This window comes from Gallinula chloropus, assembly GCF_964237585.1.
Source record: "Gallinula chloropus genome assembly, chromosome: 13".
NCBI lineage: Eukaryota > Metazoa > Chordata > Aves > Gruiformes > Rallidae > Gallinula > Gallinula chloropus.
The window spans coordinates 4504943-4532289 of record NC_140098.1 but is presented as its reverse complement, the minus strand read 5'-3'; the positions used below and the strand labels follow the sequence as shown (position 1 = coordinate 4532289).

At 47.9% G+C, this 27347-nt stretch overlaps 1 protein-coding gene across 1 annotated transcript in view; it reads right to left on the bottom strand.

Moving 5' to 3' along the window:
• Positions 1 to 429: 429 nt before the first annotated feature.
• Positions 430 to 27347, bottom strand: part of SLC7A10 (solute carrier family 7 member 10) — a gene marked incomplete at both ends in the record, with an annotated part of 41865 nt that continues 14947 nt past the window's right edge. Inside the window, 10 exon segments of the mRNA XM_084270045.1 lie at positions 430 to 557; positions 1516 to 1693; positions 2011 to 2160; positions 5833 to 5929; positions 7003 to 7106; positions 7202 to 7325; positions 9086 to 9239; positions 10226 to 10351; positions 11110 to 11261; positions 15745 to 15949. Of these exon segments, the coding sequence (XP_084126171.1) occupies positions 430 to 557; positions 1516 to 1693; positions 2011 to 2160; positions 5833 to 5929; positions 7003 to 7106; positions 7202 to 7325; positions 9086 to 9239; positions 10226 to 10351; positions 11110 to 11261; positions 15745 to 15949 (1418 nt within the window).

Below are 27347 nucleotides of genomic sequence, written 5' to 3'. Positions count from 1 at the left end.
GGCAGGGGTGTCCCAAGGTCTCCTTGCTTTCTCTTGGTTTCTCCACTTTGATTTAGCACTGGGAGCTGCCCTACTTTTGAAATGCCTAAATTTGCGTGTGTCCTCTGGACCCTCATGGCAGCTAAAATCAGTATTCCAGAGCTGTGTCTGTGCTGCTTTGCCTGGCCAAGCAAGTGTGCTGCCAGAATAAAAACCAACCAGCGCCGCATTTTAGATTTTACATTTTATTTCCTTTTTTTTCTTCTTTTTTTTTTTAAATTTTTTTGGGAAAAGCTAAAAGCTACGGCTGCCTTAAAGGGTGTAGCTCGTTCCATGGGCTTCACTATTAGAGCTCTAAAACCTGTTTTTTTTTCTTTTTTTACAGAAAACCTTTTGCAAAAATCAGCATGTAAACAAGGAGCCGCTTCAGCCTCCAAGGCCGCGTCGTCGTTACTTCCTCACGGCCCTGTCGCTGGCTGGTCGCAGCGAGCGGGCCGAGGCTGCCTCCTCCTCCTCGGCAACTCCCCCCTGAGGGTAGACCACAAAGCACAGCTTCTGTCCCCAGCAGGTCATGGACTCTGCGAAGAGGAAACGTGCTGGTTAATGGGGATGCTTGAGCTCTTTGAAACAAAAGGCGCGATGCAACATGCGAACGAACACACGTCTGCCCAGTGGGGCTGCCAGGCCCCACTACCCACTGGCTGCCCCTCCGACGCTTCTCGCCTCTGGAACAAGTCCATGGTTGTGAAGCTGGGGTAGGCTGAGACTGGGCAGCTTTCGGGACACCCACCCCCAGCCCTTTCCCAGCCCCTCGCAGAGCTGTCTGCCCTGCGGCAGTGGTGGGGACCACTGGTCCTGGGGCCATGCCAGCAGCGGAGCCCTGCTGCAGCTGGGGAAACCGTGGGGTTGGAGCAACAGGCGTGGTTGCTGCTTTCCAAGTCCTCACACAGGAGCAAGACACTTAAAAGCTGACACAGCCAAAACATAGGGGACTGGGGTGCAATTTTAATTTTATGTGAGTGATAAAGTAAGGGTTTCTTATCTTCTGAGTATGAAATAATTCATCATGCCATGCAGGGCTTGTGCATTGGGACGTGGTGGTGGCACAGCAGGAGGAAAGCGTGGCTGGGGGAGGCAAAGCTCCTGGCTATTTATTAGTCCTCTGCGATGGCTCATTTAGTCCTCCTATGCTAAAAGTTACTCCCCTGTGCATCTGCTTCGGGACAGGCTGCTGTGCACAAGTCGAACAGCAGGGAGATGCACAGGGACACAAAAGGAGGCAAACGTGCCCAGGCAGTTGCCCAAAGGCAAGCCCTGCCTGGCCACAGGAACGCTGCTGGAGCCCGGAGTCACTTGGTGCCCAGGGGCTGCCTGTGCCCAAGAGCAGTCTCCGGCTCATGCTGCAGTTGCCTGGCTGCTGCGGGCAGCTCCGTGGCTGCTTCAGCACTCATGCATCAGAGGTTAAGCAGATTCCTGCAGCACTGGGCACTGCCAGCAGCTCCAGGGTCCCGGTGAGGCACCACGGTGCTGGCTTACCTATTAGCCTATTTACACACTTTGGCTTATTTCTCCAGTAGACTCCAAGAAAAAAGACTGGCACTCCAGTTAAAATGATAATGAGTCCAACTCCACAGACAACTGGCTCGGAGTATAAGCTGAAGATCAGCAGAAATGCCCAAAATGCCAGGTAAGTGATGGGGACGAGGAGGTTCACCTGCCAGGAGAGAGCAGAGCAGAGCACGACTGTGCAGAGCGTCAGCAGCAGCTGACCGGTGATGGGGGGTTGTGGGGTCCGCAGGCAGTGCTGTGGCTTCAGGACCCCCCGTGGGTTGTTCACAGAGGGTCTGCCTGTGCATCCTGGTTTTACACTAATGGCACTCTGGGACATAGTTCGGGACCGTAAAGCATTATCACTACATCCAGAAACAAACAGTTCTTCAAAATGGGAGGATGGAGAGCGTGGTGTGCCTGTCCCACCCTCCGCATCACTACTGCCACTGAGAGATTTAACATTAGCTTTAACATGGTCACCTTGATCGGTCTGAAGATTTTGGGTTTCTTCCAGCGTAACACGATCAGGCCTATAATTGTCACTCCGTAGCAGAGGTAGTTAATAAATGACACGTAGTTGATTAGTGTGTATGTGTCTCCAACGAGCATGATGACAAGAGTGGCCAAACACTTTAAAGAGAGAAGCAGAGTCTTAATTGAGTTGTTACTATAAAAGGTACCTTAGAAACAGTAAAAACAAGCAAAACACCCTAACAGCCACTAAACTCCTTTTGTTTACGGCCCCGCTGAGCTTCTGCTGTGGTTCGGGGTGTTATCCCTGAGCTGTGCTGCCAGGGCTGGTACCACAAGGGGATTTGGGGCTATCTGGGGCTTGCTGAGGGCTGAGGCTGGCCCAGACCATAAATTCCCTGGGGTGCTAGCAGAGGTGGTCCCACTGCCCATGGCCAGCCATGACCTCACGCCATCCATTTCTGCTGCATGTTTTAGAAGCTATTGAACTCCGTGATGAGGGCCCCTGGCAAAAGAGGGCTTTCCCGCAGACTAACGTGTGGGTGGTGCCCCATGCTGCTGCGGGTGCCCCGTACATCAAGAAGAATAAGAGCTTTGCCCTTTCTCCCCAGGCCCACAGCTCATGCTGCAGATGGCTGGCATCTTTACTCTTTGGAGCATTGCTCACGTTTGGAACTGGCAGATGGAAAGTGGAAATTTCCATGCCTACGCTTGCCGGTGGGTACTGTATTTCTGTTTAATTCGGCAAAGCCAGGAGAGCTGCCTCGGGGGCCAGGGGCTTGGTCCTTGGGTCCCACATCCCTGCCTGTCGGTATCCCAGGGGCTGAGCAGCACAGGAGCCCCTGCCTGCACCACGTAAAAATGTCTGTGGGGGGCCAGAGCCCGAGGAAAAATAAATATCCAAATCCCTCCAGAGAGCACTCGGGATTTGGGGCTGTGTTACTCCAGGGTCTCTTCTTGTTTATGTCCCTTTTCTTAATCATCTGTTTCGGTGGCAAACCAGCTTTCACTGCAGCCAAATGCTCCTTTGGTCCCCCTGCTCCCCTGCCCAAAGCCTCGCGGGCTTGGGGGGGAGGACTTGCACACGTTGAGCAGTCTCACCGCAGAGCAGATTTAAAACAGGACAGTGTTTTGCATCAGTGTCACATAACAAGTTCCCCGCTTTCCTCTGCCAGGCGCACAGTGTCATATGCTTGTGCGACCCTCTCCTGCCACTGACGGGTTTTGCAGCCGCTGGGAGCGGTGAGATTTTGTGCGTAGGTGACAGTGATGTGTCAGACCTGCTCTGGGCGTGGGCGTGATGCCGGGGTGGTGCGAGGCTGCGGAGGGGTGTGCTGCTCCCGCTGAGTGCCTGGCCGCAGCCTCTGCACCTCGGCAGGAGAGCTGCAAACAGCCCCAGTCTGTTTATTTTGCATTTAGCTTGGCCCCTTGATTTTTGAAAGGATTAGTAAAAACACAGGGTTTGCTGGTGATGCTAAAAAGGCCTTTCTCTTTGTACAAAGAAACCTTTCTCCATGCGGGGTTTGCTGTGATTCACTGGGAGAGAAAAAGGAACCTGATGTGTTAATGAGGTTGGTCTGAAGCCTGGCCTGGTTTGCTGCTGTGGCTGCCTACACTGTATTAGTTCTGTATTTCTATTTCTTAAGGATTTAATATTTCCTGGCAGCATTTGATATTCCCTGAGCTGCATTAAAACGCCTTCAAGTAACGAATTGCGAGGTAGCGCTGGCTGCGATTGGCGCTGTAATTGCAGGGGCTGGTTTGGGCAGCGCGGGGGCTGGTTTGGGCAGCACGGGGGCTGGTTTGGGCAGCACGGGGGCTGGCTTGGGCAGTGCCGGGGCCTGGTTTGGGCAGCGCAGGGCCTGGTTTGGGCAGCGCAGGGGCTGGTTTGGGCAGCGCAGGGCCTGGTTTGGGCAGCGCAGGGGCTGGCTTGGGCAGCGCAGGGCCTGGCTTGGGCAGTGCAGGGGCTGGTTTGGGCAGCGCAGGGGCTGGTTTGGGCAGCACGGGGCCTGGTTTGGGCAGCGCGGCTTGGGCAGCGTGAGGCCTGGTTTGGGCAGCGCGGGGGCTGGTTTGGGCAGCACGGGGGCTGGCTTGGGCAGTGCAGGGGTTGGTTTGGGCAGCGCAGGGGCTGGTTTGGGCAGCGCAGGGCCTGGCTTGGGCAGCGCCGGGGCCTGGTTTGGGCAGCGCCGGGGCTGGTTTGGGCCTGGTTTGGGCAGTGCGGGGGCTGGTTTGGGCAGCGCCGGGGCTGGTTTGGGCCTGGTTTGGGCAGTGCAGGGGTTGGTTTGGGCAGCGCAGGGCCTGGTTTGGGCAGCGCGGGGGCTGGCTTGGGCAGCGCCGGGGCTGGCGTTCGTGGATGGCTCAGCCAGCTCAGCCCCGGCAGCGCGCTTGTGTCGGGCCTGTTACACAGCGAAACAGCCTCTTGAACTGAGGGAGTTATTTCAGCTAAGGTATTTTTAAGGACAAAGGAGTTGTGCTTCACTGGCACCAGCGGAGCGAGGCTGCCCAGCAGGAGCCTGTGATAGGGCCAGCAGGCACGGGCTGCCCAGGGCAGGGCAGATCAAGGGTGGTTTATCCCCAAAACCTACACGGGCAACACACAAGGTGTTTGTGATGGGGTATAAAGCCCTGGAAATGCTGTACAGCCTCAGCTATATGGGTGTTTAGTCACAGAAGTGAAACAAGCAGAAGGATTATTTAGTGAAATTAGGTTTGGGTGCATTGGGTGTATAGAGTTGCTGCTGGAGCCAGGAAACACATAGACGTGCCCCTTCCTAGTGCATCTGGGATGAAACCTTCACTGTTCTGGTACCAGTGTCAAAGCTGCAGCTGGCAGCAGCTGATGCAGCTGACATTTCAAGCAATGCCTCCGGGGAATTCCCTCGCCCAGGCCACTCAGCTGGGGACAGCAGCACCAGGGGCCACTTTCCTCTTCAGCATCTACACCAGAGGAAAACCATCACATATTCTAGCTGCACTATGGGGAAAAGTGTAGGAAACTCTTTGTTTCAAAGAATAACTTCTGTGAATGGGAACTTGCACCGTATAAAAAGTGAGATAAATGGTTTTCCCATGGGAGCACACCAGCATCCCAGCCAGCCCCAACCCTTCCAGTCCTTGGCCTCTTACTTCCAGGTGATCTCTTGCCTGCCTGATGTACCGTTCAGCAGACATGTCATTCAGGGCCACTGTAATCATTCCCCCGAAGTGTTTTTTACAGGCCAAGACAGCAGAAGCACCCGTGGTGCTCAGAGCATTGCTGCTTTGTCCCTCACATGTATTGTGCATTGAGTCTAAGTAACATTTGGAGCACTTTGCCTTCTCCCTGGAACCTGCTGTGTCTTTGGCTTTGACGGTGGGATCTAGACCAGCCCTACTTTTGCAGGAGGTTAGCAGCGACCACGGGGATTTCCTCCAGGTTGTTAGTGGAAAGCAGGCCAAACTGGTCAAAAGAACTCATCCTTTCTTAAATGATACACCTCCGTTTCCAGACAGAGTCACTCTATATCTCCAGTGTGGGAAGGGCAAGTGGTAATGGGCTCATAGTGCAGCTCAAGTTATGTATGAGGGAAACCCTCTAAGCCTCGGGGGTGGTTGGGATTGGGGGCAGGATTGTTTCTGAGGCCGAAGGCTTCCCGTCTCTAGGGCCACTGGAGCTGCTCGGCCAACACACACCCACCACCAGCAGTCCAGGCTGACTCACTTCTCCTCCCCTGGGGTCAAATGACCTCTCCAGGATTCTTCCAGCTCCCCTCTGTGTGACTCAGTATGTCTAAGAGCTTCCTCAGGTCTGAGCAGCTTATAGGGCGACAGAGCAGGAATGGTAGAACTTACGCAGACGAGCAGGGCAGGGATGGGTGTGCAGTGCTTGACGTGGATCATGGCAAGCAAACTGGGCAAATGGCCTTCCCGGGCACCAGAGAAACATAACCTGGAAACAGGAAGAGTAGAGCTGAATCCACTGGGTGTACAACAGCCTTCTCAGTACCTAGTCACATAATGTTTCTAAGCTCAACCACCCTCACCAGTCTTGGTGGGGAAGGGACCAGTGGGTGTTGGGCTGCAACTGGGGAGACTCTTACTAGAGACTGTGTGTGTAATCTGGTGTAAATTATTTAAATGAGACCTTTGGTATACAAGACCTTTCATGGCTAATGTAATCTGTGAAATGAACTGCTCTGAGATGCATGGTTACCTCTGAGGAGGAGGAACAAAATCTGTCCAGTCTCTGCTGGCTGGCATCGCCTCCTTACCCAGGGTTGGATGAACACTCTTAAGGCTCTGAGGTGATCAGCCATACGTAGACAAGGCACATTAAAAAAAAAAATATCTCACAGATAATATTTCAGGTGTCAAAAGGGGTTTAGATGAGGTTTAACATGCCTTAAGAATGATTTATTTATTGCCTAACCTGTTACATGGGCACTTAGATTTGTCGTATCTCACGATACTTGTGAAGGTGCTGAGAGAAATAACTTTCCCAAGGCTGATGCCTCAAAAAAAAAAAAAAAAGAACTTCTAAAGTTCAGATAGATCCATTAATATAAATTATTTTTACAGATTCTGGTCCTACAATCAGCAGTGTGCATGCAAAGCATCTTGCCTGGAAGGATTTTTTCCAGCACAGGAATGAAAATATCTGTAACTGGAAACAGCACCAGGCCCTAAAACTCCTCTTTGAGTGAAGCATTGTCAGCTTGCAGCTACTGGAGCTTTATTGATGTAAAATTACTTTGTGTCCACGCTGAAGCCATGTTTGGCTCTTACTGTGAGTTATTCCACATCTGCAAACACTTTCAGTAGCTCATAAGGATTATTTTCGCTCAGTATTACGTTTGCTGATTCAAAACAGAGAAATGCATAAGTGAACATATCCAACATGCCCAACCACGACCTCATGCTCTACAACATCCAAAACATCTAGCTAGCATTTCTTTAGCAAAAGAAATTAAACCATTCCCTCCCCAAATTAGATAATGGTCATAAAATTGTACTCCATCTAACCTTGATGAGGTAAAAAGGTATCCATTTATTCCTCCAAATGTAGATAGGGCCACTGAGACTGGCATAACCCAGGAAAAATAGCCCAGTAACTTTTCACCAAATGTCTAAAGCAACAGAAGGCAGAGAAACTGAAATACACTGCAAAGCATAGGACTGAAATCAAAGTGTATCATAGACATCCAGGGAATGGTTTACTTACTACCGCCACAGCGTTGGAGGACAAGAGCTCTTGGGGTGACATGGCAGTGAAATATGCAATGTTGGTGAACGTATACACAAATGTCACCAATGGGATGGATATGAATATGGCACGAGGTAGGTTCCTAATAAAAGAATTAGGAGGGTAGATAAGAAATTACAGTCATGCATAGAGAGACCACAACAACCATGTACAGCCCGGGGGAGGTCACCCAGCTGGGTGGGCGCTCAGCTCTTTCTCTGAAGGGGAGCAGCACTTTGCCAGCTCTTTGACCTGCTGCGGGCTGGAGAAGGCTGAAAGTGCTGTGAAACACCACCTCTGCAGAGGGGAGCTCCCGGGGACAGAAGCATTCATTTCCAGCACGCCATTTACCTGCTCTAGGTGGTCCTGCTTTAGCAGGGAGGCTGGACTAGATGATCTCAGAGGTCCCTTCCAACCCCTACCACTCTGTGACTCCGTGACAAGCACCACGTGCTCCCTGTGGGCCGTTGGCTGGGATTGCGGCGTGTGTTGCTGAAAAACGAAACAGCCGTTTCTCTGAGCCCCACGTGCGGGCAGCAGCGGTGGGTGGAGTAAAGCGCCCCGGCTTGCTTTACCTTCACCTGCTCTGACAGCGCCTGGGCTCCTGATAGCCAGGTGGCTGCTTTGGCCCATCCCATGCTGTAACCCTGGTCTGGTCATACAACACTGTGGAAACTTAGAGTAGTACGGATGTACTGGGCCTCCAACCCAGAGACCTCCTGAGAGGTGGACACCTGCACCCTTCGGGATCTAATGCAATAACACATTTTTCTCTGTGTGCCAGGTTTGGAAACAAGTATTTAAAACCACTTTAACTTTTCTCATTTTGCACAAATTTAGTAAAAGCGGGAAGTGTTCTTGGGTATTCAACTTTTTTAATGGATTTTTGTTTCCCTTCAAAGGCTGCCAAAGAATAATATTAAAGGCCACTCAGGCCTTTTTATTTCTCAACTGAGGCTATGTTTGCCTTATTTATGTCACAGTTTTTCATGATTCAGTTTTGAAATCGTGAGGATCTGGTAAAATGTTGGTGTTTGACTGAAGGAACAGATTACCACACCTTCTTTATCCCTGACAAGTTCTCTGGATGTGCACTTTGCCACTCACCAGTGTGAAGGCGTGTGCAGAGCTGCTCGTAAGGCTGCAGCTTGAATTCATTCCCACCCAGGCTGTGTAACCACTTAAACTGCTCCCTGGTTACCTGCTGTGTGCATTGGATGCCCAGCTAGAACTAATGCTTCAAGAGCCGATCATTTGTCATCAGCTCAGAAACACTGAAACATTTGAACTTTGCTTTGCTAAACTAAAATTCACTTTCCCTCCAGCTTTCCCAACCTGCCCACAATAAATCACTTCCAAGCCCCTTCCTGTGCCCAGGACCGGCAGAGACCCAGCATCAGTCGCCCCAGCAGACAGGTGCCCCCAGCCTCGCTGGGGCAGGGAGGAATGACTCTAATCCCCTCTTTCAGGTACCAGTGGAAGATCCCCATTTGGGTTAAAAAGCAAATCGACTTCTGCCATAATTCAACATTGTTCCAGTGGAAGTGATTCTCCCTCTGTGGCACCCCCTCAGCAGCTGTCTGCTACAGAAGCACTGTACCACTGAACACAGAGATACTGCTTTGCCTGTAGTCTGCTCTGATACAGCCGTTGCCTTGTGCAACACATTGTTAACTGCAATGTTTCTTTAACTTGTCTTCTATCTGCTATAAACAAAAAATAAATCTCTGTTTCCTCCAGAAAGCCCAGTCTCACAGACATGGAAGGCCGTTGCTGCAGCTTATTAAATGAATAATATTACCAGATGGCTCCAATGTCTCAGCACTTGAAGAAAATGTGGATGGCGTGGAAATGGATACTTGCCTGCGGGGATCAACCAGTTCTTCTGTTACATAGTTCAAGAAGTTCCAGCCACTGAATGCAAACGACCCTTGGAGAAAAGCTAATGCTAAATGTCCCACAGATGGAGTCATCCAAAAATTGAATGCGTTGCTTGGTGTCAGCTCTTCATAGTTTCCTGCACATAGAGCGCAAGCAAGACGTTAAGCCACCCCTACCTACCAGGGACACTGGAAAATAGGTAAACTTTTGCTTTTTATTCTTTATTTTTATCCTTTTTTCCTTATGGGATTTGGGACTTTGTGCTCTCACGTCCCCATGGGCTGGTGTTGCACTCGCGGTGCTTTCTGCCGGGCGGCATCCTGCGTAGGCAGCTCAGGCTGTACGCACGGGCATCCCTCGCTACCATCTGTGCCGTGGCACTGGTGTCCCCGCTGCAACTCCTGGGACCCTTTCCCAACCTGCAGTGGTCCAAGGATTGCTCCTTGGTGGGGCAAATTCCTACCTGTTCTTAATGTGTTTTTTATTATGGGAGGCTGCTGTTGTTTAGTAGAAATACCGAAAATTAAAATGTCTATGGGGCTGGAAGGTTTGTGAGGCTTGTGGGGCTCTAACCACTGAGAAAACGAGTTTTCTGCTCTCTTGTAAATGTCAAGTTTCATCTTCCTTTGTATGACTCATCATATACACAATAAAAACATTGTGAGCCGCTCGTGTTTTCTGCTTTCCATTCAGTTGGTGAATCAGTGAGACTTTTTTTGGCCTATTTTTAATCTTATAAGTGACCTTTTGTAGGAAATCGGACTAGTGCCCAAAAACGAAGCAGGTATTCTCCTGCCCTGAGCAAGGCATCGCTTACTCATTTTACACCCAGGGCACTTCAAATTGAAGGAGCATATACTAGATTAAAAAAAAATCAGTAACTAATCCAAAACCTCCTCTGCTGCCCTCCATTCTATCAAAACTGACAAGGTGGGCCAGAAAGGGACTTGTTTAAGGGGATACAGCTTGTTTCTTTGCTGTGCCATCCTTTCCACAGCCCGCAGCCTGGCTAAACCCAGAGCTCCATTGGGTCCACTTGTGAGGAGGAAACAGTGCAGGAAGTGGGAAAAATCAAGTCTATCGACAGTACCATACCCGTGTTAGAGCTGTCTCACAAAGTACCTTTAAAGATCTGTATGAAGCCCACAATAATGATAAGGGCCAGGGCTAAGAGTTTTCCTGCTGTAAATATATCCTGAATGCGGGTTGCCCATCGAACGCTGGAGCTGTTCACCCAGGTCAGGAGGACTGGAGAGCAAAAGACTGAATTCAGTGAAACGAAATTATGTTTATTTAAGAACACACAGTCAAAGCATTTGAAAGACACAAAATGATGGACACATTCCTGTGGGAGCTCTAGTGTGGCTGGTGGTGAGGGTGAGGAGCGTAGCCTTTCCCTAGGAGAGTCCCAGCTGTGGGAGCATCCCTGGCAGCCAACAGCCTTCCCCACTTGGGTGCTGCCAGTCGAGGTGCCCCCTGCTCTAGTAACAATGTCTGGGCAGTGCTCAGTGTGCAGGGATCGCTGCCTCCTCGCAGAAGCGGTGAATGTCTTCAGTCCCTGTAGCTCTGGTTTTGCCAGCTTTGTAGGTACTTAACACAGAGCTGCTGGTGTGCTGTAGTTCCTACAAGCTGGCATTTGTGAGTGTAAAAGGCCAGGAAGGGCTCAGTGGTAGTGTGTCACCTGTGCTGGTGGGTCACCTGTGCCGGGCAGCCGTGGGTCTGCAGGGAGCACAGCGCTGCACCATCCCACAAGCTCACCTGCCGCCACTTTCCCAGGGACCTGGGGGGATTCTGGTGCCGTTGTGTCCTGCTCCAGCCCCCTGTGCCTGCTGTGGGCCAGTGGGAAGGGTCTGAATGTCCTGCACCGGTCAGAGTGCCTGTCCTGAGACCTCTCTGCTTGCCTTCTGGGTTGGGGCCGTGACCCCAGCCTGGCTGGAGCGGCCCCTTGAGTGCTCCCGTGTAAACCCGAGGCAAGCTTTGTGTGCGCGCAAGAGGCAAATACTCACGTAAACACACCATGGAGAGGATCCTGGAGGCATTATAGGGGGGAATACAGTTAGGGAAGACAGGCTGCAGGACATAGTTTGAGAAGGTCAGTGCAATGACAGCCAGACTGGTTGGGTACATGATGAGCACTGCGCTCCACAGCAGCAGGAACCTGAAAAGACAAGAAAAAGCACAAGAGAGCAGTGCTGGGGGTGTGGTGGAGGAGGTAACGCAGTGCTTCAGGATGGCTTCCGTGGCATCAGCACCACGCACCTTTGTCCTGCTCACACCTAAGAGTCACCTCCTTGTGCCTCTCCTCATCCCTTTTCCCATATTCCCATCACAATCTGGATTTTAGATTAAACATTTTTAGGCAAAGCACGGTTTAGGGATGTATGGAAGAGTGAGGATTACGTGCAGTGGGAGTGCTTTGATTTAGCTCTGTATATCAAAGTGGAAACACCTCTGTTGCTCCTGGGCTGACACATGACTGTAGCAGACATTGAAGCCATCTCTGAAGGGTTTCAGCAGGGCTCCCAGCTGTAGGCCAGCTGCACCCTTGGGGCTGCTACCAGCTCCCCACAGGTCATTGTGGGGTTTCTTGTCACCGTTCAGGTTGGCTCTGTGACCTGGGCCAGGGCAGCTCAGTGCTGCAGTATTTGGCGATGGCTGGGCTGGGGTCTACCCAGGCTGGGTGTGTGCCTCCAGCTGCAGCTGAGGGTGGGTGCACCACACCAGGTACCCTTGCAAACATGAAGTGTGAGGTATTTTTGTTTCTCACTCGAGGAAAAGAAAAGCTTATAAAAGCAGCATTGAATCTGGTTAGTGGTTTAAGATGCTTGTAGCATTAGTATTCCTGGGTGAGAAGTGGCCACTGCAAGAAAGCGAAATCCTTCTTGCCAGGCACAGACACATGGAGATACATACACTTTAGTTCATTCATACAGAAACACGATGCATAGGGATACCCAGCACAAGTGAGCCTCAGAAGTGACATTTCTGTCTCTAAGCGAGCACAATTTCCAGACCACCTGGGCTGCCCCTTCCCAGCAGCTGCCTGCTGCCAGCCCTTAAACCCGGCACAGCTGGGGGAGCCCCTCCATGGCTGCTGGCTTGGAGAGAGGGGGAGTGCTGATCACTGGCTGCTCCTTGGGCTGGGGAGGTGACTGTCTCTCTAGACCATCCTTTACTTCTGTTTCTGGGAAGTATGGGGCAATCTGACCCTTCCTTTTTCTTACTGACTACCAGAGAGGTGACTGGGTAAACTGGTATGATGCAAGAGGTAGTTATGTTGCTTTGTGCTTCTTGGAGCTGGGGTGGTTTACCTGTAGATACTGCTGGCTGGGTGAGTTAACCCAGCTTGTCCCTACTGAAGACTAAATATGACTTAAGGACTGCAGTAATAACTTGCTGATAAGGTTAGGGTGCTGAGCAAGGCTGAGTTTGGCTCTCGCTGTCCCTGTGTGTGCCCAGCAGGGAACATGGGGCTGAGGGGTGGAGAGGCTGCCAGCTCTTCCCTATCACTTTTTTCTCAGCGCACACAACGTATGTAGGCCAAGAACTGTGTTTGGATAAAAACAGTTAGTGGGGAGAATGACTCTGAAAACAGCCTTTCAGGCAGAGCTGGCCCTTGCTTCCATGTTGCAATATGGAGTGCGTTCTGGCTGGTGTTGGGGCGAATACGGTTTCATGGGAACGTGAATAATGCAGCAGCTTTCTGACAGTCAACTTCTTTCATGCTGAACTAAAAAACATGCAGGGACTGATAACACCAATTCAAGTAAATGCAGAACTTTAGTGGAGGACAACAAGGTTCCACTGTCAGATGGGAAGCTCAGGTGAGAGATGGCATTAAAACAAGAAGGAAGCTTGCCTAAAATGCAGGCTTACTTTTATCTTGTTTTTCCAGGTAAGTTTTAACCCAAGCCTGGTTCTGAGAATGAGATATCCACTCTGGTCACTCAGATCATGCTCCTGTCCCTGAACGTCTATCTGTGAGCGCCGGGGCTGCACCACTGGGCACTTGCCTTGCTCTCACAGTGCCGTTTGTGGCTGCCAGGGATGGGATCAGGAGCTGGAGGCCCAGATTGCTGCTGATGACTGTTATTGAGTTTGCTTGCTTGTAGGGAGGTGGCATTTGCTGTGGCTGGCAGGCAGGTATTAATTCCAGTATGATTACTCAACGTGGAGTCTTCTAGGAGGCCTGAGCTTTTAAAGCACCACCTTTTATCATCTCTTGTCTAGGAAGAGTTAAGAGTACAATTTCCTTAGCAAAGAACAACTGTTCCAGATCAGCTATAAGTAATTTAAGTGGCACAGGGATGAAATTTCCAGCAGACATAACTGAGTTTTGGTTGTCTTTGCTATTGTGGTGCACGCAATGTGACGAATGGAGGTGTGTGCTGAAGGGCTGGAGGTGTGTGCTAAAGGACTGGAGGTGTGCTTTCTGCCCTGGCCGCTGTGCAGAGGGAGCACAGCCAGTGCTGGGAGCCCAAAGTCCAGCTCGAAGCAGGAAGATGTCATGGTGGCACAGGTGGGGTTACTTTCCCCAGAGAATTATTGCCCTGAGGGCTGAGCTGTGGCACTGAGGGTGTGGAGAGCTGAACCCTATCTCACAGGCTTTCACAGTTACTCAGTCATTTACAGTGCTACAGGAGTAGCTGACTAAGAAGTGATCAGATCTTTAGAAACAGGCTTGTGACACTTGAATGTAGAGAAAAAGGAGGATAGATCCCCTCTTGTGATTTTTTTTTTTTCTCCCTTTTTTTTCTGAGCATTAGAGTTTGTGTGGGGAATCTGAGCTCCTGCACCTGCTGATGGTGAAAGGGCTGGTAAAATAACCTCCCTGTTTTAGAAAGTTGGAGCTAGTTTGACTGTAATTATTATTATCTGACATCGCTGAAAGAAGTATTGCCTTTGGAGCCTTTATATATTTTGCAACAAGAAGAACTTAAATAAACCATGGAAGTATGTTTGAAGCATGTTTTACTTGCAGTTTGGAGTGACACCTATCAAAGCTTTGGCTTAGAGCTCTTTGCTGATTTCAATAGTATTGATTTCTATTAAGAACATACAGTCATCAGTTACTGCTGGCGAAGCAGCTATGTTAGCTGCAACAAGTAGTTGTACTGTTTTTAGTGAAGCTGAATTCATTCACTGCCTGCTGCAAGAACCCATATTAATCCTATTATTTACTATTTTGGGTAATGTTCACTTTATGATCTGTACAGACACACAAGGCTGTGTCCACGCAAGAGGAGCGTGCTCAGACTTCTCCAGCAACACAGGATGTGACACACTCCCTCCCATTAGTGTGCTCATACACAAATGCTATTTAAAACCAAGATGATTTCTAGATGGAGATCAAAGTGGGAATTCTGCTCTCTGGTACCAGGCCAGAGCCCAGTGCTACAGGAACCCTCCCACACCTCTTCCTTCTCCCCTGGCCAGAGTTGCAGGGTGATCACTGAGTTTTGCAATCACTGCCACTTGCAGTAGCATTTCATGTGCTGTCTTTTAGCTGTACTCAAAGCAGGGCTGCTGCTCTGTGGGCAGAACTTCTGCCAGCTCAGGGGATGGCCCTGTCCTGCCTCTTCTCTTTTACTCCATCTGCATTGCCTCACACCTAGCAGTATTGCAATCTTTCCTTTTAATCTGTGCAACCAGCTATCAACACTGCCCGGCACAGAAGCTGGAGCACACAGTACTCCAAGGGCTGTTGTGATCAAATAGTATGTCTTAGTTCCATATATCAATGCAGGGAAAGGTAATAAACTGGGAGGATCTTGTGGGGTAGGGACAAGACAACAGAAGTGTTGTGGTCTGGTTGGGAACAGCACATGCTCCTGTAATAAATAAACAAGCATCTTTGTGTGAATAGACCAAGCCATCCGGATTTGCCATTGGGAAAATTGTTTGGCAGATGCACTAAAGCTTTCTGTGTTTAATTTGATGCTCTTTGCTGTAGAAGGCTTAAATTGGAAGAGAAAACTGAACTTCTGGAGAAGCAGGGTTTTGTCCTCAGGGGAGGTCCTGTCCACAGGCTCCTGGAGGTCCCTTTTTGGCTCTGAGCCCCTGGCATGAGTGCTGGTGGGGAATGGGTGCTTCCAAATTGGGAAGCGGAGAGTTCCCCGAAGCTGCAGGCTCGGGGTGGTGGCTCAGCACAGAGCAGCAGGGCACAATCCCAGCCTGGACTGAGCCCTCCCTTTTTACACCAAAACCTCCCTGGAGCCCACTTGCCTTCCCATAGGAAGGTCTCGCAGTGAATGCCACAGACGTATTTGCTGCCTTCTGCAAGATAGTTAAAGGTGGGCTTTGCTTTATGGTAAGTAGCTCCGGCCTGACACGTGCAGCTCCTCAACACAAGGTGCTGATCACTCCTGGCTCACACACAGGAGCATCACTTGGACACAGTGACATTTACAGCATCGTTCTTTCCTGTCACGGATTTTATTGAGTCAGAGAGGAAAGTGAAAGCATCTGTAGCTCTGCGTAGGGGTGATTTGGTATTTCTAATGGGAACAGAAAGAATGACTTTGAAAAAGCATTTTATTGACAAATGTTCCCTGTCTCTTCCAAGTCAGATGTCGTTTCCACACTTAATATACTTAGTATAAATGTTTTTTCAAATTACTTTGTAGAGACGGGGTACTTACCCAGCTAACCCACCAAAAATCTCTGTGACGTAGGAATAGTCCCCTCCCGATTTGGGGATGGTGACTCCCAGTTCAGCGTAACAGAGCGAGCCAAGGGCAGCCACCCCGCCGCCAAGCACCCAAATAATAAGAGCAAGTCCCACCGAACCGGTGTGCTCCAACACTCCTTTTGGGGAAATAAAGATCCCAGAACCAATGATGTTACCTGGAAAGGACAAAACATTCACAATGAGGTATAGGAAAGTGAGAAATCAACTTTTTTTGGTTTGTTTTTTTTTTTTTGTTTTTTTTTAAATGAAAAATAAAGGCAAAGAAACCCACTGCCCCCTCCTGCCCAAACAACAATCCCCTCATGCATGATTCTATTGAATCTGATTATGCCCCGGGGAAAGCATTGTCATTTATTATCAATGAAGCACAACAAGTGTGTGATCGGCTCTGCTGAAGCATGGGAAGGCTGGTGAGCACCCAGGTTTGCAATTAGCAGTTCAGGGACACAGACTCGGACAGCTGCTGTCGGCTGTCGTGCCCAAGGCGTAAGAAATGTCTTTGCAATGAAGATTTTCATCTCCTCCTGAGAGGAAACTAAACAAGGTAAGTTCCATCTTCAGGGGGTCTGGGAAGTCAAGAAAGCCCACCCTGCAGCATTTTCTGCACCGTGGGGCAACAGTGGCTCCTGCCACTATGCAGGTTTAAGATCATGCTTGAAAAGCCATCTCAAAGTCTCAAATACTATAAATGAATTAATGTTTTATGTTTGCAATACCTGTGCAGCTAGGTCATCACCCATAGGCTTTTAAAGCGCTATTCTGGGGTGACTGAAATACTGGACAATATGGACTTTGTCCTATTAATGTTGTTTGATTAGCGTGTGAGGTGGTGCTGGGACTGTGGATCTGGAGTGCTGGATATCACAGATGGTCTTTGCATGGAGCCAGGGCATGGTTGCCCTCCCAGGCCAGTGGGAATTGCTCTGCAAGAGGTGCTTCACAGCTGCTGAGGGCCTGGAAGGAGAGATCTCTTTTGCCATTCGATGCACTTCTTGTGCGTCGCCTGAATAGCATTGTTTTCCCAAAAGGATGTGAAGACCCTGCTGTTGTGTGGATGGGAAGACTCTGCTGAGTCCTTTGTTCTTTTATGAGTTAGTATTGTGATCCTCACTGACAGAGTTGAGTTTCAGCCTATTTCTTATGAGGGTAGATATGAAAATAAAATAAGGGATATCGGTCGTTAATGAGGTATTGTCATCTAAACCAGCTTCTCAGCAGTCTGAACTAGTGTGTCATCAAACCTAGACTCCCATTCTTCCCTTCCCTACAAATCCTTTTCAGCATGCAATGTATAGCAAGCTCCCTAAATATGTGCAGTTATGCCAAATTTTGCTGCATTTGGCTTCAATTCTGTCCTCATGTTTCTAAATCAGCTTCTGGAAGTGCCTCACCCAGTCAGTCTGCCCTGGTTGTACTCACACGTAGCTGAGTGTTTGCAGCGTGTGCCTTGAAGCAGATACTCTATCTGATTTGAAATGAAATTAAGGTAGAAAATAGACAACTCTGGTAACTGATAAGCAAGTGGCTGCTTCCCAGCAAGAGCAGCATAGTGGGGGGGCTGTAAGGGCAGCTGTGCCGCTGCCATATCACTGTTGGATTGCACAGAGAGGTTTGGGCTTCTTGTGGCACAGGGGTTTCGCCATGGGTGAAGCATTTCCCGAGTACTGAAGTGTTAGTACAGCACTGCAATGGCAAACCAGAGAATCTGACTAAATACAACAATATGTAATGCAAAAATGATAGATTCCTGGGATGGGATGGTGGGACGTGTGCTGGGCCTTTCCCATTTGCTGGCATGCCAGGTTGTGAAAGGGCACCGCTGTGCGGGAGGGCTGTGCTGGTGTAAAAGCTGGCTTTTCAGTATTACCATTTACCCACATTACCATGTGCCCCCAGGCAGCTCAATTTGCAGTGCAGCAGCTTCAGTGAGGCTGGCCAAAGGCAGCAGTAAGGAAATATTGCTGCAGATTAAAGAAACTGATGCAGACCCCCCACAAGTCGTGAAATTGGTTTAAAAAGGCATGACATTGGGAAAAAAAATAATTCAACATTTCATTTTAATTTGTAAGCTTGGTGGCTGGCTGTGTTCCCCTGCACAAGAGGCTCTGCACGGGCACGTCTCTGGGAGAGTCATTTTTCTCTTCAGATGAAAGTTGAGAGTCACAGCTGCCACTTTAGGAAATACGCTGAATAGCGCCAGAATGTTGATAATGCCCTTAAAGCAACGTTATTAAATCTTGTATCGTCCCTGAAAGCCACATACAAAGAAAAAAAAAGATTTGCTAGTGTATTGTTAAAGAGCAAGTGAGCGCTGTCTGCAGCTGGCTGGTCTGGCTCTGCAGCAGCACTCTGCCTGTTCCTGCAGAGGATGGACTGGGGAACACAGGGCGCCTCTGTACTGGGGGCATGGGGGTCCCTCCCGCTACGTCTGACACCCACCTCTGCAGAGGGTGCAGCCCTACACGAAGGCTGAGGCCATCTTGATGGGTCTCATTTAAAAAGTGGCTAAATGCCAGGGAAGGTGGGCTTGTATTTGGGAAGGAGCTGCATGTGCAAGGAAACCAGTTACTGACATGGAGGCTCTCTTAAATTTCCCTTTTGACATGGGGTGTGGCTGTGCAAATCCCCTCTCTCCTCCCCAAATTGTGGCCCAGTGTAAAGGGATGCCCTTTTGGGCAGTACAGCTCATGTGCTGAGAAATGGGAAGGTGTTAAGGTGAGAGTGGAGAGCTTAGGAAGGGGAAGAGAACAGCCAGCCCTGCTTGCCCACGCTTTTCCCTCCTTCCTCCCCAGAGCTGGTCCCCATCCAGGGACTGTGAAATACGGTGTGAGGGACCTGGGTTCACTCTAGTGAGGAGCTGAGCAAAGGAAGGTAAGTCTGCAAATACACAGACAGCATTTGTAAGGAATGCACTTCTGTGTGCACAGACCACTTGCTTTAATGTTCATGATGCACAGATAGAATTAAGACAGAAATAACTGGCTTAAATGGTGATGGAGGAGATGGAGGGTAAAGCTTAGAAAAATCTTGGCAGTGTTGAGATCTTCAGCCATTGAGGGAATCCCTGAGGAAGACCGAGGCATCTCCCACCTGAGACCTCTTGCTGCAGGTGGGATGGATACCTTCTGGGGGCAGAAGCACTTTCTATGCATTTAAAAAAAACCCAAACCAAACAACAAAACCAGATCAGGGTTGTAGATGTTATCAAAACTAGATCATGCTAGAATAACAGTGAGATTAAATATAGCTGTCCCTTAGCTGAACTAGCACAGGGAGCGCTAACCACGGCTACAGCATTAATCACGGCAGCTCGTGCTCTAGGAAGGGGTTTTGATGTGGATGAGGCACACAGGATTATTCATAGTGCTAATAGATTTGTTCTGGGTCTTCCCTACTGGGAAGCGAGGCGGCTGGAGCGGAGTGGTGAAATCTTTCAAGAAGATAGATGAGGAGTTAATGTATTGCTAAAGCATTCATAATACTTGATAAAATTTATGAGGCTTTTTGATCATCGCTGCTTCTGCTGGCTGAAGCATTGCAACATATTTAAAACAAACAGGCTCTTCTGGAAGACTGGTTGTGCCCCTTTCAGGAACTGTAATGCATCTTGAATTTAGGCCGAAAAATAAATACCTGCCTTAGGAGTTTAAAAACTGCCTTGGCAAGGTCTCTGGCACTGTTGGTGCTACAGAGTTATGCATGCAGAGGAAGGCCTTAAGGTATAAAGGACCCTTAAAAATTATCCTCTACCTGCCAGCATAGGTACCTGTGTTCATCTGTTGTTGACAGGTGAATGCACCTAAAAACACTGCCATTTTGGGAGGAGTCTGTAGTATTTTGGAGACCATGCTGAATTTAGGACACACCACTTTTCACCACAATAGGTCTGTGGGTTTTAATTGCCTCTTCAGGGTGGGACAGTACTCATTCCTGTCCTGGTGACCCCAGTACTGAACAGAAAGGGATTACGCAAAACAGAATAATCCCCAAATGAGTCCCCTGGCTCCTCTCATGCCATCTCCTCCTGCTCAGTGCTCTTGTACCTTAGCTCAGGTTAGCTGATATTTTTGTCAGCAGACAGCAGATGCAAATACCCTCTGCCACCTCTTCATTGTGTCAGTACGTGGCAAAGGACTAAACGCAAATGTGGCATGGCACCCCCCAGTTGGGTAACTAGCAAATCTCCAAGGTGATGCACAATGGTACAGCACAGTATCTGCAGACCTGTGCTGTGTGGGGCTGAAGGGGTGACTCCTGAGCACCGCTGTGGCTTGGGCGCTGGCCAGGGGTTAGAGCTGACTGAGCGCCTGGCTTGCTGTACCTGCTTGGTGTGATGGGCAGACCTGCCAGGGGGCTTGGGAGGTGGGGAAACCAGGAGATAAGAAGCACTGGTCAGCCAAGCTGTGATGGACTGGGGAAAGAGGTGTAACCGCAGAGATAAGGTGGCGTCAGCTGTCTGGCACTGCGGTGATAGAGTGCAGTCTCAATGCATAGTCAGAAAGTCTATGGTATCAGTTTTTAAATGCTTGCATTTGGCCTTGTCAAAGCCCTGAGTTTCTCTGGTCTTCAGGTTTCTGCTGCTAGGAAAGGGCTTTGTTTCACCCCAGCTGCCTGGGCAGTGAGGGGCATTGGCTCAGGGCTGTTACTCAAACCAAACTGCCGTGGGCTGGAGGCGTTCATGGCACAGCACGGCTTGGAGCAATGCCCTCCTGTTATGGCAAGACTGCCAAAGCAGCCCCCTTTGTGTGCATGAGCACCTATCTGAAGTAACAGGGCAAGAAGGTACAGGGAGACTTCTGAATGGTCCTTTCATATAAACATTCACAGGTTTGGGGTTATTTTTTTGTTGTTAAATTAAGTTGTTAATCATACTTAAAAAATAATCTAATGTCCTTTATGAATGAAGGCAAAATTCTCTTCCAGCTTCATTATGGATTTCCTATAATTTTGCTCTTGCAACATGTGCAAAAGCCGTATCAGCAAGAGTGGAAGTGCTACACCCCTTCTGACAACAGAATGTTCTTATGGAAGCCTGCCATGAATGTGGTAAATGTGCCTGGAAAGTACCTTCGCTTCACTCCGCGTAGGACATGTTTAAAAATAGATACAGTAGGGATGCTGAAATGCTCCAAGAAAACGAGATGTCAGAAACTGCCTGATGAGAAGCAGAGTTTTCTGGAGGTCTCATGTTCCTTAGCACAAGTTCTTAAGCCAGAAGATTTAGCAGTAAGGCAGATGCTTTACCTACACGCAGGTATTTCAAAGCCAGCCTTGGTCAGCAGGAACTGGAGAGAATTTGGTGAGCAACTCTGGGGCAAGAAAGAAATGGGCTGCATAGTTCAGGGAGACTTTGATTACTGTGCTTGCCATGTTGCAGATAATTTGTTTCAGCTTTACTAGTGCTGGTACTCCTGATACTGATTTTTTTTTTCCTTCTAAAATGTGAAGAGCGGGAGAAAAATATAATTATTTCTTGTAAAACAGCTACTTTCTCTGCTTCTTGGTGACCTCTACTAGAGTTTCTTGCTACAAAATTACCTCTTTGAACCAAAGGAAACTAATACTTGACTGTCATATGCTCATGCCACTGACATATCTTACAGCACAGCCTTAACCCTGCCTGGGAGGTATGAGCCAGTTACTGGAAGTTGGGTCACCAATCCCAGCAAATCCATCCTAAATAATTGCAGTAAACAGCACCTCACTTAAAAATGCTAAATTGTGAGCTTCCCATGCAGATATTCTTACCACCTCCAGATCAAGCTGAAGGAGGGTCAGGAGCACTCATGCAGCAAGGTAGATCCATGCTCGTGTTGTGCTGCACACCCTAAGCCTGCTGCCAATGGTCAGTGCATCACGCCAGCCACAAAAGCAGAGGATGGAGATAGAGCTACTTGAAATGGGGCAGGTGAAGTTTGTCAATGTGGGGGAAGAGCAGGATGACAAGCCTGAGTTTGCCTCTGGCTGACGTCTGCTCCATTTGTAAAAGCAATGTGGGTTCTTTGGTTTTGTTTGGTTCACTGTTTTTTTGGGTTTTCCCTCTTTTTCCTTATTCATTACAACAGCGGTCTGTGACGGGGAGAGGGAGGAAGGTAGATCTCACAGCTACATCTGCTTGGTGTTAAAGAAAAGCATTTTGCTCTTAACTTGGTGAAATTGGCCCATAACATTTCTCAGGAGCTGCTTGTTGTTGTGAAAAGATGACCCTGGCACAACTGCCAGAGCCAGCAAGACCTTGGGGGATCTGCTCCCACTCTCCTAGTTGCACACATTCACTAAGACCCCGGGATGCTCTTGTCCAGTCACACAGCACTTCCACATGTCTTACTTGACTGAGAGGTGTAAAGACACAGCCAGTTCTTACTTTCTTTCTCTTCCTACCTTGTCCTGTACTTCTAGGATATGGAAATCACTCCCAACATTGTAAAAAACCCAAACAAACAAGAAATCAGGATCCTAAAGCTGTGTATTTCAGGCTGTTACACCTGGCTGCCTTGTTTAGTAGTGTTTGGGGGTTTTTTAACCTCCAGGGTTCAGGCTTTGGCAATTTTCTAAAACAATTAATGAGTGTTAGGAACATAATTTTTAAACAAAAGCTGGGGTTCTCATGGAGTAATCCTGCTTCAAGGGTTATTGTGATAGGGGAGGAGGGGAAATAGGCAACAAAGAGATGACAAAGTATCATGGTGTATATGGGAAAGAGTGCACACTGGGGCAATGGGCTATGGCGAGACAATAGGATGCAGGTAACAAAAGAAGAAAATCTATGATACAGGAATTTATGCTTTTAAAATTTTTTAAATGCTGAACAAATCTTTTCCCAGCTGCACTTCATGTGTGGCACAGTAACCTGCTGCTGGGGAGTTTTATCTGGGCATGGAGCTCAGCCTGTTGGCTGTGAGGTGCCACCCAGTGCAAGTACTGGTGCCACTGAGACCGTTGGAAGTCAGGCAAACCCACGGCAGCTGCTGTGAGATGGCAATGAACTGGGTGTGGAGGTAGATCAGCCTGGTATCAGCTGCTTCCACTAAGTCAGTGAAGACAAAGCATGAGTCCCACACTAGGCTTTTGCTAAACAGAGTGCTTGTAACTTTGAGACTGGACCCTGGGGTAGGTTTCCCAACCAGTCATGCTCACATGCAGCATCTGGTTTTGCCAGGAAGTCAGTGCCTCATGTAGAGCTAAACCATCCAAGAACTGTGGCACCGACACAGTTAGGGCATGGGGCTTTAGTGAAAAGTCCAGTGTTTTCAGTTTGCCTCTGGCTTTTGAACTCTAAGAGTAGATTTGGGATCAGGTTTTGATGTTTTTCAATGTAACTATAGGAGTTGAAATTCATCTTTTAAACAAAACCTGAATTCTCAGTAAAAATCTTGAAGAACTGTGCTTTGAAGGAAAATACTAAATATTACTGAGAAAATAAAGGGACCTGGTAATTCTTTGTGTATTCACTTAGCGTGCAAAGTTTTTAGGGCATCATTTATTTATCTGCAGCACACAGTCCACAGGGACTGTAAAAATAATGGATCTTGCAGCCTGTTGAAAGTATTCAGTAGTTCTTTAGGAATGGCCTTACTGATTGTATTTAGAGACTATATTTCTGATAAAACGAAGCAATTTCCTGTGCGGTTAGCAAAGAAAAATATCACTCATCCCATTTTACTGCTTGTGCATTTCATTAAAGACCTGTTACAAATCTGAAAGTCTGAATGGCCTGTAATATGGGTGAGAAGTTTGTCTAAGCATCTCTTTCCCCTACAAAGAAGTTCTACGCCTTTTTTTTTTCAGCCACAGTCAGGTAAATCACTTTGTGACCCGTTGTTCAGTGTAGTACAGCAGGTAACATTCCTGAAAAACTGCATGGCTCACAAGCATAAATCCTGCCAGGGTCCTGCTTTCCTCAAGTGCTGGTTACTGTCCTCAGGAGATGGTACTCCAGAACTTGAGGTGGGTCACCCAGCATTCGATGGCACGCTGTAGGTAAAGACATGATGTTTGGAGGCACCTTCTGGCAGGTAGCGCTGGCAGAGGGAAAGCTTGTGTCACCTGGGCATCCTGTTCCTGTCAGTGTCATTTCCGATGTGCGTCCCGTGTTTATTGAGTCAGAGTAGGAATTAGGAAGACAGTAGTCAGACACAGCTGTCAGCATTGTCAAGGATGATATCCCCAACTATATACGGGGTATTCATTGCTACAGGGGTAACAGATGGCCTGAGTATCTGGGTATCTTGGCTATGAAGGGCAAGGCCAGCATCCTTTCTCAGTGCTTTCTCAGAGAAAGTGAGCCATTACTTGTCACTTTTTTTTAATGAAGCTGTAGAAAATGAGATTTACATTTTCTTAAAGAAATGAAATGCTTGAGACCAACCTGGTTTCAGTTACAACTTTCTTTTGATGTACTGCCCCCTCAAGCAACACAGACCGTTTTCACCAATAGCTGTGATTAGAAGAATAACTAAAAGTCTACCCATCTTGTCAGGTCTCCCACATCTAAGTAGACTGTTGTTCAGGCCAACAGGATGACAGTTTGTGTCATTGCTTAAAATAGCTCTCTTATAAACAAGTGCTGAAGCGTTGAAACCTGCCTGGGAGTTAATAAATAAATATATTTTATCTGAATATGAAATACTACAAAGATTTGAGATTACTATTTAACAACAGAAAAAGCTTAGTCAAAAGGAATCATGCTTTACTGATTGTTTAAATCCAATTTAAATATGAGTTGGATTACATCAATAATGGTCATGACATCATAGATATTCATTTATATATTTATTTAGCAGAAAACTGTTAAGCAGCCTCAAGTCCTGTCAGTTACTAATCATCTTTCAGGAGTTAAGCACTTCTAACTGAGGCCATTAGTAACCTCTTCCGATTGTCACTGCCTGTTTGTGAACTCAGGGCATGGTACATCTACAAAACCAGCCAAGACGTAGCACATGTAGCTCTTAATTTTGGTGCTTATTGGATCTTTTGGCAGCACAAGCAGTTCCACCAGCTCTAGGTATTTGCAGTAAATAAACTCACTGCTTTCTGCCTTGGCTGACCTCAGGCTCTTCCCTGTTCACCGGCACTGCTGGGATCATGATGGCTGCTCTGTGCCAAAGCTGTGCCCTGGCACTTAACAGGATGGACGAGCTCAAGGTGTTTCTTGGCTTTTGCCCTGCTCCTCTCCAGTTTATTAACAGAAGCATAACATTTAATACAAGAGATTTTAAAAGCGCTCCCCTCCCCCCCATTCAAATACAAAGGGTAAATGAAGTTCAGAAGCGACAAAGCAGTCAGATCTAAAGAAATTACTAGGCTGTAGGGAATTAGAGCCAGCAAACACTCCCAAGTGCTTTTTCTTAAGCAACAGTCAAGCATGAGTTTAGTAGCAGGGTTTTGGGTATTTCATGCAATGGCCTTGAATTTCTTTGCTTTAAAATAGCATACAGAAAATTCTTAATTAAGAATGGATGAAGAATAAAAGAATCTGTAGAGCCTGGCATTAAAATAATAGCCATTTAATTTCATATGTGAATTAAAAATGTAACTATTGTAGCAGTGAAAAACGAATTGTGGCTCCTCTGCTAGGATAATTGCAAAAGAAAAACTGAAAAATGGCTATAAAAGTAACAGTGATAATTTAACATTCTACAGGCATCAGTATTTAAAAAATTAACTGATCTAAAATCTGACTTCAGTTCAAATATTTGTTGAAATTCCTAGCAAGTAAGAACATGCACAGCCATTATAAACTGTAATTCCAGCATTCCAAGTGGATTTTACTGCATTAAGAATTTATAATCTGATTATGCTATATCCAACTTTAAAGATTTTTAAAAATTAGGCTACGTGAACAGCAACAAAAGTATTTTCTTTAGCTTGTCATGGATTTATAAATAAGATATTTGCCTTCTGAGCAAAGAAATGCAGGTGTAGTCCGTGAGGATGTGAAGCACCAGGTTTTTCTAACAATGAAGGTCTGGTTAGAATAGAAAATTGAGTAAAGTATTTGTGTCATAACTTCGCTGTTAATAACTGATGCGGTCTTACAGAGGGTGTGATAGTCTGGTTTAGACCTAGGGTTAGACTTTGTTGTTGCATAAGATACTAGAGAGATGTCAGTCGTTGTAATATTTATAAAGGTAAATGCAGATTAAAATGAGCTGCAGCACCCTGACAAGGATGCTTGCTGTTCGCTGCATTGCCTTTGCCGGCCAGAGTATTCAACAAGCCGGGCTCAGTCTCCTGCGAAACTGTTTCAATTAAGAAAAAACCCAAACATCTTTAATGCCTGTGTAAACCCAAAGAAACATGGTCCGGTCTTACCCCCCGTCCCTCTCCGGAACGCAGGGCGGGCGGGAAGGGCCGTCAGCCCCCGGTTCGGCCCGGCCCTGCCCGCGCAGGCAGCTGCCTTCCGCCAGACACTCCCGCCCTCCTGAGGCCGCGCCGGGCATCGCCAAGGCAGAGGCCGGGCCGGGCCCCGCCGCGGGACCGAGCTCACGAAGGGCAGGAAAAAGGCGCAATTAGGCCGTGGCATCGGCGGGGAAGGATGTGGAGTTGAAAGTGCCTTTTATCCGGGTAGCTGGGGAGCTGCAGCCGGGGTGGAATGTCGTTCTTAACCTGAACCCGGCTGCGGCTGTGGCTGCCACAGTTTGGGTTTCCGGCTTTCCCTGTTTTACCATAACCAGACTGTTTGCAAGGTGATGGCATGTTTTCTTTCCCCTGAGAGACAACCACCTCTGTTTTCTTGTCTTTGATGTTTTAAGAAAATAGAAGACTGATTAAATTGCAGTGGGCACCGACGAGCAGAAATAGCAAGTGGCTACCGCTTGCATGGTGGATTTTTTGGGGGGGGTTGTTAGGCAGCTGTGCTCATAGTAGTCACAAAATTCACAATCTAGAGGAAAAGCAATCAAAGCAAACTTGTGAGAACTGCAGACCTTTAATACAGCCGGGGCCATTTGAATAGTCCTTTCAAAGCAGTAAGCTGCACACTTGACTTTAGCTTAAGGTGTATAAACTGCTTAATTACTACTGTTAATTTGGAATCACTCTCTGCCAGCAGTGGGAAGTGGGAAGCAGTCTTTGAGGAAAGCAATACTTACAAAACCTGCAAGGTGTATATGGGACTGTGTTGCTTTGCTCAGCTGAAGCCCACTGAGGCTGGCCATGCTCACAGTAGCAGAAGCCCACCCTCTGCCAAAGTATCCAATAGCTTCAAACCAGAAAATGTGGTGGTTTAAAAAAAACAGCCTTTCTGAAAGGGGATGCTCTTTAAAAAAATCAGCCTTTGTGAAAGGGGATGCTCTTTTATCTACTATCTGTAAAATTAATGATAACTTGTCAATTGCTTTTCTTCTGCACAAGAAGGCTAACCAAGAGAAACTTCATCAAGAAAGCTTTTAAGCCTCTGTTTTGGTAACATGATGGTCACAAAACAATCTGCCACTTGAATAGCATTCAAAGGAGGTTCCATTGACATGTGCTGACTGTACTTGGAGTGAAGGCACATCTGTACTGTAAAGACCTCACTGCAAAAGGTATGATGTGGGATGTTATCACTGT